The sequence below is a fragment of the Poecilia latipinna genome, unplaced genomic scaffold (assembly GCF_001443285.1).
Source record: "Poecilia latipinna isolate Pla-1442-1.1 unplaced genomic scaffold, P_latipinna-1.0 Scaffold2597, whole genome shotgun sequence".
Classification (NCBI taxonomy): Eukaryota; Metazoa; Chordata; class Actinopteri; order Cyprinodontiformes; family Poeciliidae; genus Poecilia; species Poecilia latipinna.
Genome location: NW_015115213.1, coordinates 26,336 through 39,935, shown reverse-complemented (window position 1 = coordinate 39,935; position 13,600 = coordinate 26,336). Strand labels below are relative to the sequence as shown.

Sequence of the window (13,600 nt, the reverse complement as noted above, 5' to 3'; positions counted from 1 at the left end):
TTTTTCATTAAATAGTTAGCTGAATTAGAAGTCAATACATTCTTGGATAATTACTTCTTAATCTATTAATTGTTGTTTTTTTTAAATCTGATTTAGTATTATTTGATAATAGGATTAAAACGGACATAAATTAGTATTTTATTGTTTTAAGCAATCAATTTTACGTCTAACATGAACTTAAAGCACCAGAAATAAAAATATTAATATTGTGCTAATCCTGGCCGCTCAAGTAGAGAAATGCGGTGCCTTGGAATACTGGGGCTAGCGTTAGCCTCAGTAGCATCTAGCGTTCATCTTTAGCTTAGCATTACTCTAAGATAGCAGACTATTTTATCTGGCTTGGAGAAAAGAGAGGAAAGGAGAAGGGACTAAGGTCACATTACTTGATTAAAATGACTTATCAGTCGATAGTTGTATTAAACGGTTTTATAACGTTTTAAAACCCAAACAGTTTGAAGGTATAAAATCCTCCAAAACCAATCACAGTGAGATTGACAGTGAAACTCAATCTTTTATTGTGTAAGCTAACTTTTTGTTTCACAGTTTACTTGAACAATTCCAGAAAACATCAAATTTTGTTTGTCTTTTTAAGGTACACCTTTCAAATTGGTGACTGAAAATTATATTAATATTTTATCAAGCAGCAAAAAAAAAAAAAAAAAGAAGGTTCTTTCCCCTTAGCTCTTTCTTAATAACTCCTTTTAAGCAAATGGGCAACATCCTGGGTAACCAGAAATAAACTTCCAGTGGGGAAAAAAATCCAAACTGTGGTGAACCACAGGAGGAAAAAAAAAAGAACTCATCATCAGGAGTCACTTTCATCTCTGGCTCAATCTGGGAATCAGGTTTCATATGTTTGGAGATTTTTGTCAGTCAGACAATTTATCTGCTCAGAAATCCTGAACAGAAACTCCTGCTGAATTACGTCACTCACTCAAGAATGGAGACGTAAAAAAAAACCAACAGATTTCTGTTTTTTTTTCTTTCTTTTCTTAAGTTTCCGTTTGCTTTATTGCGTTATTGGTGATGGGTGAAAATAATGTGCCGATTTCTTTGGGAACAAGTCTGGAGTGATTGGTGACGAAACCGATGGTTACTCTCGTTCAGGAAATGAAGGAACAGGGAGAGAAACGGAGGAGGCCCAAAGGTGGAGACGGGGACGAGGACGACACGGAACAGGCGAGCGGAGTGAGGAAGAAAGTCAAGGGAGGGCCGGGCGGAGGGAAGAAGAGGGGCGGAGCAGCCTGGAGAGGAGGACGCTGAAGCAGGAAACCAAACAGTAAAATGTACATAACCACAACACAACATGCCTCTCCGCTCTCTGACCTAAACTTTACTATCATGACGGCTTGTTTTCCACACTTCGCTGTGCGAGCCGACGACTATTTAATGACAAAAAGTGCTCTCTTTTGTCCATGTAGGACGTTTTTTTTTTCTCATTTGTAATAAAACTTTGCTATGAAATCTCAAGCGTTGTCATTGGTGTTATGTTGGGATTCAGATGTCGCTGTCGTTAAGAGAGGAGGAGGAATGACTGGGATTTAAACCTCTAAGGGAGAAAAGACTCATGGTTATTAATATTTAAACTTTTTTTTTCCTTTTCTGAAAAAAGTATTATGAGGAGTATTAATTATCAAAATATATCTCCACAACAGCAAAGTAGAGCTTGTGTGATATGGATTTTGCTAGTTATTGTTGGTCTTCTAAATAAAAAGATGAGGAAAACTAGCTTCCGTTCCTCCTGAGCTGTCAACAAAAATAACTTTCGAGTGAAGCAATTGGCATTTTGAAAATAAATTTGCTTTATGGAAACATGCCAATTGTGGAAAAAAAATAAATGAATTAAAAAAAAATCCTTTTTTGATAAAAACTTTGGCCCCAGCGTGGGGTGTTTGTTTTTGGCTTTTTTAAATTTCTTTTTTTTTTAATCTATCAAAATTGGTTTATTTTGCAAAACTGCAATGAAAAGTTTTTTCCTCAACACAAAAGTCACATGATCAACAAATGGATGTTGCTCAAACAGGAAGTAGTTGGAGGATCATGACCAGGTATGTTTTTTAATTATCTTGTGAACAAACTTGTATCTGATTTTAATATTCTTTATTTTAAGGAAACACTACAATTGTGATATATATATATATAATATATATATATATATATGTTAGCGGAATATTGACAAAGTTTTGCACATTTTTGGGATGGAAACTCGGCTATCATGCCATAAAGCCTTTTATTAATGTGCTGCAATGTTTCAGTTTGGAAAAATATGATTATATGGAATTTAATTTAAATATTTTCCACACGTTGATGAAAATAGAGTATGGAAAGAAGAGCATATTTAGATTTTATTCAGTTGTCCATCCATCAACCATCCTTTTGTTCATTCCTCTGCTGGTCTGTCCATCCACCTGTCCATCCTTTTTTGTCCATTTATCTGTTTGTCCATCGTCACACCTTCATCCATTTATCCATCCATCAACATCGAGCTGAAAAAGCATGGCTTTAACAATACAAATACATAAAAATCCTGATAACTGCAACTCCTACAGCTGATTAAAAATCATATTTAGAGCTTGTGAAATATAGATAAAGTGGTTACTCAAGTGGCTGTTTGCTCAGAGTCGAGGGACTTGGTTAGGGCGCTCGCCACGCTCGAACCGCCTCTGGAGAAAAAAAAACCAGTAATGAGTGGTTTTATATATTTATTGCATTTATTCCCACCAAATTAAGGAGCTGTGTTTTAACAGCCAATAGATGAAGAGCCGCAAGCTGAAACCCAATTGTTTCTAGGCTACATCCAGTGGGCGTGCGCGGTACCTAGATATTTTCGTGATAGATTTTAAAGGGAAAACAAACAGTTACCCACAAAAAAAAAAAAAAAAAAAAAGTTCAATTTTGTCCATATTAAAGAATGCAATGAAAACGACTTTATCTTGCAATTTTGCGCCTGTTCCTCATTCCGTACAGAGCTTTCTCTCTGTGTGGGCGCATTGATCTGGGTGATGTGGATCTAGGTGCGATTGGGTCCATCGTAGGCGGGAGCAGCAGCAGTGGTCAAGTCTGCTCCGTTTTGGAGGGGGGCTCCCACTTCAGAGGCAGCGCTCTGAGCCTGTGGTGCGCACTCACAAGCCAAAAATACATGACTGCATCTCGGCGGTGTGGAGCTGTTTGCTGCTGCTGCTGCCGCCGCATACGAGGGGACGTCGAGCCGACCGCTGATTCGCTGACAAACACCAGGTAAGTTGCCTGTGTGGCGCGCGGGGCAGGTTAAGGGGATGATGGAGCGCGTGGGGAGCAGAACATCACGACCAGCCGGGTCTCCAGCAGAGAGAGGAGCTGCTTCGAGAAACTTCATCGTGTTATTGTTAATTGTGTGAGTGAGTACAAAGCCACATTTTGAGCGGGTCCAGTTCAAACATAGGCCTGCTTTGGCCATTTAATTGTTAACGAGGTAACATTGATGACAATGTAACGGTGCTTCACTTATCTTTGGGTAATTGACATAATAACAGTTTATCTATGGCTGAACATTACAAAAATGTCCGAACTGCGTATATGCTGTTTAATTATCCGACTAGTTCACTTTTAAAAACACATTTCATCCACCGTGTAATGGCACATTTCTGTACCCCGTTCTGCTTCAGCTAGTTATAGCTGTGGCGCAGGGCTTTTTTTTTTTATCTTTCTCTTTACTGCATAGAGATATTGATCCAATGCATGCGAGCAGCAACTTTTATTAGCCGAATGACGGCATTACGGGCCGAAGGGGGTAATTTACAACGCAGTGAAGTCCTCATACAGGAGGAGGAGAGGAGAGGGGCTGGATATGTGTGCCATTCACGACGCCACTGCTTCCCGTATGATCTAATGCGTAAGCGTGGAGCCTACGCAGTATGCGCATTACTGCTGGGCAGGACAATCCACTAACAAGCCTCAGCCTCAGACCAAAACTTGGCATAAAAGAAAGTTTGTTCTCGGTCATCTGGATTTTTTGACCGGACTAAGCTGCATTCCTTGCTTCTTTCTCTGAATCTGATGGCATTACGTCAGGGAGAAGGACAGAGCTGCTCACAAGGAGGATGTTTGATGCCTAATTTGCCAATTTAGATCAAGATCTCAAGTAGTTAGAGGGCGGCTATTTATTCCAAAATGAGGCACAAGTCAGCCAACACGCAAAGCAAAACAGTTATCTCTCTGTGAGAGAGAAATAGGTCTGCTAAGAGACTAACATGAAGAAATGGAAACAGGTTAGAGATGCACCAATCAGAGATTTTGTGCTGCCCTGCCCATACCGATTTTTGTTGGTTGGTTCTTCTTTTGCTTTAGGAAATCTAAATAATAATAAAATTAATTAAGCATCTGGCTAATATGTTGTTATTAAACAGCGTTGACAATAACATAAAGATGAAAAATGAAATTACTTTACCAAACAATAATCCAAAGTTACTCCAGAGTTGACTCTTTCTGCAAAATCTATAAATGAAGTAAAATCCTGCAGCGTATAGAGGCGAGTCATCAATTAATAAAATTAAAGAACTACCAAATATCTCTTTTACTATTTTACCAGTAAGATTAGAGCGTTTCTTTTTGCATGCAATATGCACCATATTACAATATATTTTGTATGTTTTAATTTCAATCATTTGAAAATAAATACTCGTCGGTGTCTGAGTTAATATTCGAGATGGAAAAGCGTTCAGATTTGCTCTCATGTGTCAGATTGTCATTTGTTTACCTTAGAAGCAGAGCTTAGAGATCACTCTGTGTGTGAGTTAGAGAGAGAGAGCAGTCAGTGTTACACAGCTCAGGAGTTAAACTGGGATTTACAAATACTTTAAAACAAAGAAAAAAGGATTCAAGAGTTAACATTTTAAACCGACTTCAGCATCTTGTGTAATTGTTTCGAACGATTAGTTCAATGCTAACTTGGTAGCAAGATAAATAGCAATGCTAACCCTGACTGGCAGGGATAGCATTGCTAACTTCAGTCTCTGTGTGTTTCCTGTAGACCACTATAAAACAAAACATCATAGAAATTTAAAGGAGATGGGAAAAAAAAGTGTTTAGTCTCACAGCATCATAGATCTTTCACCATGGTTTACAATTTAAATGAAGAGCTTTTCCAGATATCCATCTTATTACAAGCCAGATGCTCTCAAAATGTCAGTCGAGTTCATCAAAAATATTTACATATACATGTTTGATGGCAGGTAAGAAAGGTCTTTTATCTGCTATGCCTTTTACACATCAGTTAGCATGTAGAAAGTGCTTTATAGTTGTTATGTAGTCTTTGTGACCTACAGATGTTATCTGCAAATAGGGCTTAGAATACGAGATTCATAAATTTATTTTAAGACTTTTTACATCTATAATTATGAATGGTAAAAATAAAGGTAGGGTTTCTGTAGGTAGAAAGTTAATAATAACTTCCGACCTCCTGCCCCTCTGCCCTGTACAGGTGTCTACATCGCACTGGTAAATCCCAGGGGAGATGTCTCATCGAAGTGGGCAAGAGGACCCGGAGCGGTACCTGTTTGTCGACCGGGCCGTGGTGTACAACCCGGCCACGCAGGCCGACTGGACGGCCAAGAAGCTGGTGTGGGTCCCCTCGGAGCGCCACGGCTTTGAGGCGGCCAGTATCCGGGAGGAGCGGGGAGAGGAGGTGCTGGTGGAGCTGGCGGAGAACGGTAAGAAGGTGGTGATCAACAAGGACGACATCCAGAAGATGAACCCGCCCAAGTTCAGCAAGGTGGAGGACATGGCCGAGCTCACCTGCCTGAATGAGGCGTCAGTGCTGCACAACCTAAAGGATCGCTACTACTCTGGACTGATATATGTGAGTGTTCAGGCCTGAAGCCTTCTGCAAATTGTGATTTTCAGAAAGCTCTCTGTAGACTGTTATCTATATTAATAGGTAACAATCCAGTTATTGTTGTGTAGAATTTGATCATTTTTGACCATCTGTGTTTTGGATTCTTGTTAATTTGGAAAATGGTGTTTGAGGTCACCTTCCTCCTATAAATACGTCACAACGGGTGGAAGATCCTGGCCAAGCAGAAAAACTGCTTGCCAACAATGACTACCAGTGGTTTTATTTTCAAATTGTCACCATAACGCGCTAAATCTTAAATGCAGGTGGAATATATAAAATATGTTTGGCTACTAATTGTGTACCATGGCAACTAGATAACAAGATCCAGTGATATCACATTTCACATTGCAAAAAATTTTAGTCAGATAAAAAAAATGGCGAGGGGGAGGGAAGTAAGCCAGTTATGCTAGCTTGACTTTGACAAACTTAATATGTAGATATGCTGTGGAATTTGATGTTTCAGTTCAGTAGAAAACAAAATGATGTGCTTTCTTATGCATCATTTAGTTTTCCAAAAGAGCTAATCTGCCACTAACAGACTGAATGCTCTGCTCTTTGTGTGGGAAATATTTGTGTGTTTTTTGGGTTTGAGTCCTGATACGCTTGAACAGAATAGTAGTATGAAAAAAAGAAGAATATGAGTGACTTTGAGTTGTTTTTACACAGTTTTTCTGTTATTTTCCATTTGCTGTGGCGCACTTTACTGAGTTAAAAATACCTACATCTCTAGGTTTCATTTTGTAACAGAGTTGTCGGTAAAAGAATCGTCCTTTTGCCCTCCAGCGGACATAAACAATAACATGCAACGTATCTATATATACTGCTACTTTCCTTTAGCTGTGTGTAACCTTCGCTACAGGGTGACCTCTTCTATAACCACTGAGTCTGTTTGTCTTTTACTGACTTCTGCTGGCTTGTTTAGTTTAGAGCACAAACAAAAAATCGTATGACTTGGTCACAAAATGAAAAAGAAAACTGGATTGTTCCTTCTCCTTATTATCATCCAAATATTTTCAGTTAACAAAAATAGGGCAATTTTCTGACAGCAGACGGGATTTTTAAAATTGTTGTACATGAATCTGGGAAAATCACAAATCTTTTTTCAAATGTAATTCTGGATGCATGGCCTTGGAAAAGTATTCATAACCTTTAAACTTGTCACCACAAATCACATTTATACTCAACCTCCTTTTCTCTAACCTAAATAAAAACAATGTTTTTTATGTGTTCAGCATAATTTCTATCATTCTAAGATGGGTCTGAATCTAAGCGAAACAGGATTGAAATGTTCATGGTTAAAGTTTCTTCTGTTTTCAACATGGGTTTGTCCCCATGATCTAATTCCAGCGGAGCTGCAGCTCCTCTGTGATGCCGACCCATTTAGTGGCTCGTTTTCCACGAATAGAATGTGGGCTGTCACCTCCGAGACTCCGACTCGGCCAATGCAAGGCAGGCTTATCAGTTGTCCTTCTGCGAGACAAAACATCACTGCTGATTCCCTACAGAAGCCAGCAGCTATTTGGATGCTTCTATGCCAAATTGCAAGAAAAAAAAACATATAAAAAAAAAAAAAGTCAGGAATTTCCAGTAGTTTGTGAATTATCCCATCTGGTTTAGATTTGATCTCATTCCAGCAGCTCACTATGCTCCTCTTCAGCTCCCCTGTAAACCACAGTGTCTTGGTTTCTGTGTTTTCCTGGTTTAAATTGGTTTTGGAGCTTGCTAATTGTCCCCTTGCTTGAGAAAAATTGAAAACATGTGTTTGGCTGCGTTGGTTTTCTAACAGGAAGAGCATTTCCACCCCTTTCGGCTCAGTCATAGAAAACAATCTCCCTACTTTCTTAACCTTCTCCACAGCCTTTAGTCCCTTCTAACACCTCTGTAGACATAATATCACGCCCCCCGCAGGCTGTGCTGTTTCTCAGGGTTATTGGAAAGACTTATTTTTCTGAGTCTCACTACTACCTAGATGGTTTACTTTGCTGAGATTTATTTTCTTTTCTACTTATCACTTAAGAAAAAGCCCAGCTGTGATCTGAAGCGACAGCCTGTCTGCTGCGTTTGGTCACACTTTTCTGAGACATGAACAAATATTAAATCCTGATTGATCTCCTGTTAGACTCACCATATGGACTATGTTTGATACTCTCACCGCATTATTGGTATTAGCGTGTTTGCAAAAAAAAAAACAAAAAACAAAAATCTGAACAAAAATGTGAGCCCAAAATGTGAAATATTTTTGGTTATTGTGTCAAACCAAAAATATTTCTTCCTTACTGCTGTTAAAATACTGTGACACATTAATTATTACAGTGATAATCATGTTATCTATAGAGTTTATGTATTTTTTTAAGTAATAGACTGAGGTGATAATAGATAACAGACACTCTCTTAGTTGTTTTCTAAGAGCTTTTTGCTTTTCTGTTATAGTTTGATGACTAATTTCAAAACAGTATTAAGTTTCTATACATTTGTTATGGGTGATTCTGCTTCAGCTCCCAAACCATCACTATCTTTATTTTTCATGACTGGAAATATTTCCAAATGGGAATGAAACTCTCACAGGTTGATTAACTTTGAGTAAAAACGTCATAGCTTTTATGCTATTATCAAAACAGAAATAACAAAATAATGAATATAGAAATGACCTAATTGCTTTTATTTGAAAAAAAAAAGCAACAATTACTTTCACTGCTGCTAAAGATCATAAGTTATCACAGTAAGACTATCTATATGTTATTTTTTATTTTAATCCATGGACTTAAGCAAAAACTATAGAAAAATGGAATAAATACTGTTTTACTTTGAATTGCTTATTAACCTAGGAGTGAAACAAGCTGATAATTAGTCAGGCTATCTGCTCATGTAGCTAGCCTGCATTCTGCTGCTTGACAAAATGAAAGTTCATCTTGATGAGAGTAATAGGTGATGCTCCTTTAATTATTAAATCTAATACAGAAACTGCTAGATGGAGAAACGGTTGTAGCAACTTGTATTCAGCCAGATGAGTGGTAGCAAGATGTGATTGAGGGCGTGGCTCCATACTACCATAGAAAACTATTGCGATTTTCGCAGCATCGCATTCTAGGGTCGCTCGACTGTAACAAGGATATCATGGAAAATTTTAGCACTTTTGAATCCCTAACTTTTTAAAACCGTGCTATTGTTAGCTTGGTAAAAACAAACCTCTTGTTCTACCTTTTTACTCATACAGAAGGTCTACCCAATTACCCAATTGCTAATGTTTGTCCGTGACGTATGTAATGGGCCAGTTCAATGCGATGTAGTTTACTGGAAATTGGTTGTTCTGTAAAAAACATCCTCCACTGCAAAGAGAGAAGAGCCGAGCTGAATGTGGCGACTATTAATGTTAATCCAGGATTTGGATTGGCCAAAACGGACTGAACGACTTCCTTCACTTCCTCTGCTGCCATTGCTAAAACTACAATTCTAAAACGGCACAGAAAATCAACATCACCGTTCATAACTTCTCCTTCTGTTTGCTGATTGGCCCGGTTGAAATTCTACCAGAGAGAATCCAAGTGAATGGGAGAAATCCCAGACGAGCTGTGAAATGAGATTAGAATTGAGCAGAATTGCTTAGGGGGCTGATAGGCAGGTTATGTTACTGGTAACCAGGCCATATCTGCTTCTAAAAATTCACATCTATCTTTCTTGGAAAAGAGGGGCAATTGTAGTAGCTATCACAGAGTTTCAGCCGCTTCATTCAAGTCCATTCAACAATTTTTCTTGTTTTACATGAAAATGACTTTAAACTTTTGGAACATTATGACAGAATATTTTCAAATCATATGTATATCTTAATAGCCACCTATGGCTACCACGCACACCTTTTTTTTGTTTTGCTCAGACCTGCTAGCTTTATAATTTCTCTGCCCTCTGCTGCATGCTAACATGCCCCTGTGCCTTTTTTGTAGATGTGAAGTCAGTCGGCTTGTTGGTCCAGGTTCTGCATTGTTACAGCTTTCTAACTATGAGGTATTGAGTCACAGGTCTCTGGAGGGGCTACATGCTGGCTAGCTGCACTTGAGCCGTGCTACAAGAAGGCCTTTGTGTAGTTAGATAAGCCTCAGCTGTCAGAAAGGCTCAGCATTTCTCCATGGCAATAAGGCTGTCTGTCTATCTGCTTCCTGACGCCCACTGCAGCCCGAATGTGGCTCAGTCTCTCGCCTATCCCCATCAGCTCTATTGCCAGGCCCATGCCTTCTGCTTATCCAGGGTTTCTGACTCACTGATCTGACAAAAACATTAACGCACACGGCTTTGTTTCTCTGTGTGTACCTCCACCTTTGCTTGCTGTGGCTTTTTTATTGATTTCTCAGTGTGTGGCAAACAAACGTCCCTCACTGGACAGATGGGAGGACAGAAACCTTTTATCACCAAGCATGAAACTTTTTATGGAATGAATTAAACGTCCAGCTTCTAAATGTAAACGAGGGACGTGAAGGCGGATTAATAGTTTATTTTCAGAGTATCAAGATAAAACTGCAGTTTTTTTTTTACTTTTTATTTTCAATCACTGTTTTACATCAACATACACACACAGTAGACATACTGAGAATACAAACTCAAGTAATGAAGGTACCTAATAGTGATAATACAAACTAAATTTGAAAAGTATATGAACAAGACAAAAATACATAAATAGAGGTATCAAGGTTACAGTATAAATTTAGTTATAGGTCTCCATCTTGTTTCAAAGGTCCCCATCTTAAGTTGTAGTCTTGATGTTGTTTTTTTCCATTATATAGACTTTTTAATCCTATCTCGCCACTGTGTAAAACTGCAGTTTTATGTCATGTTATATTGACTTGCAAAAATGTGCAAACCTCTTAAACGTTTCCACAGCTTGTCGTGTTGCAACCGCTTGCTCCTTCAGTGTGTTTTATTGAGATTAAGTAGTAGGTAATGGTGAAATTATGGCTGCCTTTCTTTCCTTCTACATGTGAAACCAATCTTATCTACCTCCGCAAAGGTCTGAAAATCAGCCACTGTCCACTTTTGCTCTGCCGTGAGAGAGCGCTGACTGATAGAGGTTAACAATAGTCACCTCAATGTTTCCAACTTGGCAACTTTGTTGCTATATTTAGCAACTTTTCCGACAAAAAACCCCCCAAAAACGGTATCAGACAAAATTGGATTTGGTGGATCAGGATTTGTAAAAATTTGTGATCGGCCTGAAAACTGGAATCAATGCACACCCAGGTAAAACGGTCGAGAATAAATGATCTACCATCGTTTGGTCTATCACATAAAAATCAAACATGTTAAAAATCAATACAATACTTTAAAGATGTTTTTCTTTTTCTAAATGGAAACATTTAAGGAGTATGAATACTTCTGCATGGCTGTCACTCCCACATCTAAACTGGAACATCTTGCTGTGAAGTACATTTGAGAAACTTAATGAAACCGTCCCGTTTCCTCTAAAATCATCTGACATCCTGCGTCTCAGTTGTTGTGGTTGTGTTTTGAGCTGTGAGTGTCTGAACACTTTGTTAGCTTTGTTATGAAACCGCTGAAGCGTAGCTTCAAGGGAACGGTCAAAGTCTTGTGTGCTCCCAGCAGACCATGGGCTCCTGTGCTCTTTGTGGGGAGTGTCCCTTTAACGCTGGCATGCCGACCGTGTGATCACAGGCGGCAGATGGGCTCGGCTGTTGTGTCTGCTGTTGCTTGTGTGTTGCTCAGCTGTTACCAGGTCACAGCATCCCCTTCGCTGGATCTGGTTTCACTGTGGAAATTTCACCTTCTCTTTCCTGGACCGAGCTGGGAGTGTGGAGTTCGCCGGTCGGTTGCAACTCGGCGTAAAAGCTGCAGCCGTTCCAGCTGTTCCAGTTCTCTGTGGAGGTGCAGCTGAGCGGAGAACGCAGAACAGAGTCTTTATTTATAGCAGCTACAGTTTTCAGATAGGGGGGGAATTAAATTTTCATTAAAAAGGAGAGTGCTGAGCTAGAATTTCAGCCTGGTCTCCGTCTCTCCACTGCTTAGCAATTTTACAGAATAGCTGAGAACGTCACACAGTGTTCGTTACATCTCCACCTTTCGTCCGAATCCGACCTCTGGGAGTTCTGTCAGCTTTATCGCTGACAGACTCCTTTCTGTCTGCCTACCTCTCTCACCTTCCTTTTCTCATCTACCTTTTTTCTGCATCAGCACTTTAGCATCGGTTGCTCAGTGCTGACTGAAGGCCCAGACGGAGCTGATACACAACGGCTGCATCATGCTGCCTGCTTCTTGAAAGTGGATTTAATTATTAAGGAAATGTTTCATCATGTGATGCTCTGATCTAAAGAGATTAATGTGGGTCATACCTTTTAAAATGTTATGAAGTCGTTTTACTACTGTAACGTACAGCTTCACAAAGCTTGGCTTAGTTGGATTTAGTCCAAGGAAACATGTATTTTAGTGCCAGGTTGCAAAAATAAAAGGTTATGATGCCTTGCAACAATGTACGCATATTTGAAACTAGATGTTTACATACGCTATTTAAAAAACAGAACCTTTTTATTCTCACTGTGACACTTTGACCCAAAATCAGACAAAATTTTTCCTTTTTTATTTCCGTTAGAATTAGGCCTGTCAAGATTAAAAAATTTTCTGGACTAGAGGTTATTGCGATAAACGATAATATTCTTCTTTTCAGACCATAATGATGATGCAAGAACACATTGTGAAAGATCAATAAATTTCAAATTCTGATGAACATTTAACCCTGTAACTGGAAGACATTTTAAATATATAAAATAAATAAACAAAAAAATAAATAAAATGAATTATGAAGTCTGTGTAAACAAAATTGTCCTCCAAACAAAAAAAGGCCAGAAGAGGCCAAAGCACCAGACTGAAGACTTTTGACGTAAAGAGAGAAAAGAGAAAAATGATAAATCATGCAAATGTAAATTATTGAGTTTGTTTTAATTTATTATGCGATTAATTGATTTATTGATTTATTTCTTCCTGTGACTGGTATGGTCACAATTACTAAAATCAGACAGCCAGAAATTTAAGTGTAATGCATAAAGGAAATATACATAATTTAGGGAAAAAGTCTGACTCAAAACTATTTAAATAAAAAATACACAACAAAGAACAAAGATGAATTGCTACATTAAAACATGAAAATAAAAATATACATTTATACCTCATTAGTAGATTAACTATTAAATAAATCTCTTCTTTTTACTACTTTGTTAGCCTTTAAGGAGACACTAGTTTATTTGTCAAACTGCCTTTTCACCCTGTAATCGTGTCATTTCATTAATTTATTTCTATATTTATTTTCAATTATGGCAGGATTGGTTCTCCATACTTTTCTGGTTTTTGTTTAATAAACGTGTGAAAACCAGCGTGTCATTTTCCTTCCACTTCACAAATATGCTTTACTTTATGTTGATCAATGACATCATATTCTGACAACATGAAAAAGTTAAAGCTTTTTTTCATCTCCAGTCTTTCAAAAAAATTTTTTTTTGGTAATTTTAGGGTTTTGGTGGCGGTTACAAAAATTCACCATTTAAATAAAAAAGTCAGCTTTCATCCGCTTATACACTGTTGATTTTCTTCATCGCTGTTCCTTTTTTAAACTTTCTGATATTTTGTTGAGTTTTGCATTCTGTGTGCTCACCCATGTTCTAGGCACACAAAGGAAGGACAACCAGAACCAGAACCAGGTCGTCTGTAGGGATAACTCAAAGCGTCCGCCATGGC

At 38.4% G+C, this 13,600-nt stretch overlaps 1 protein-coding gene across 2 annotated transcripts in view; it reads left to right on the top strand.

The window, feature by feature from the left end:
- Positions 1-2,989: 2,989 nt before the first annotated feature.
- LOC106938455 (myosin-10-like) overlaps positions 2,990-13,600 on the top strand; it is a 35,258-nt gene continuing 24,647 nt past the window's right edge. Inside the window, exons 1-2 of one of the 2 annotated variants that reach the window (XM_015020514.1) lie at positions 2,990-3,237; positions 5,459-5,836. In XM_015020514.1, the coding sequence (XP_014876000.1) occupies positions 5,492-5,836 (345 nt within the window). In that variant the 5' untranslated portion in view covers positions 2,990-3,237; positions 5,459-5,491. Of the gene's footprint in view, positions 3,238-3,274; positions 3,374-5,458; positions 5,837-13,600 lie in introns of those variants that run through there. The other variant, XM_015020515.1, reaches the window with a different exon arrangement.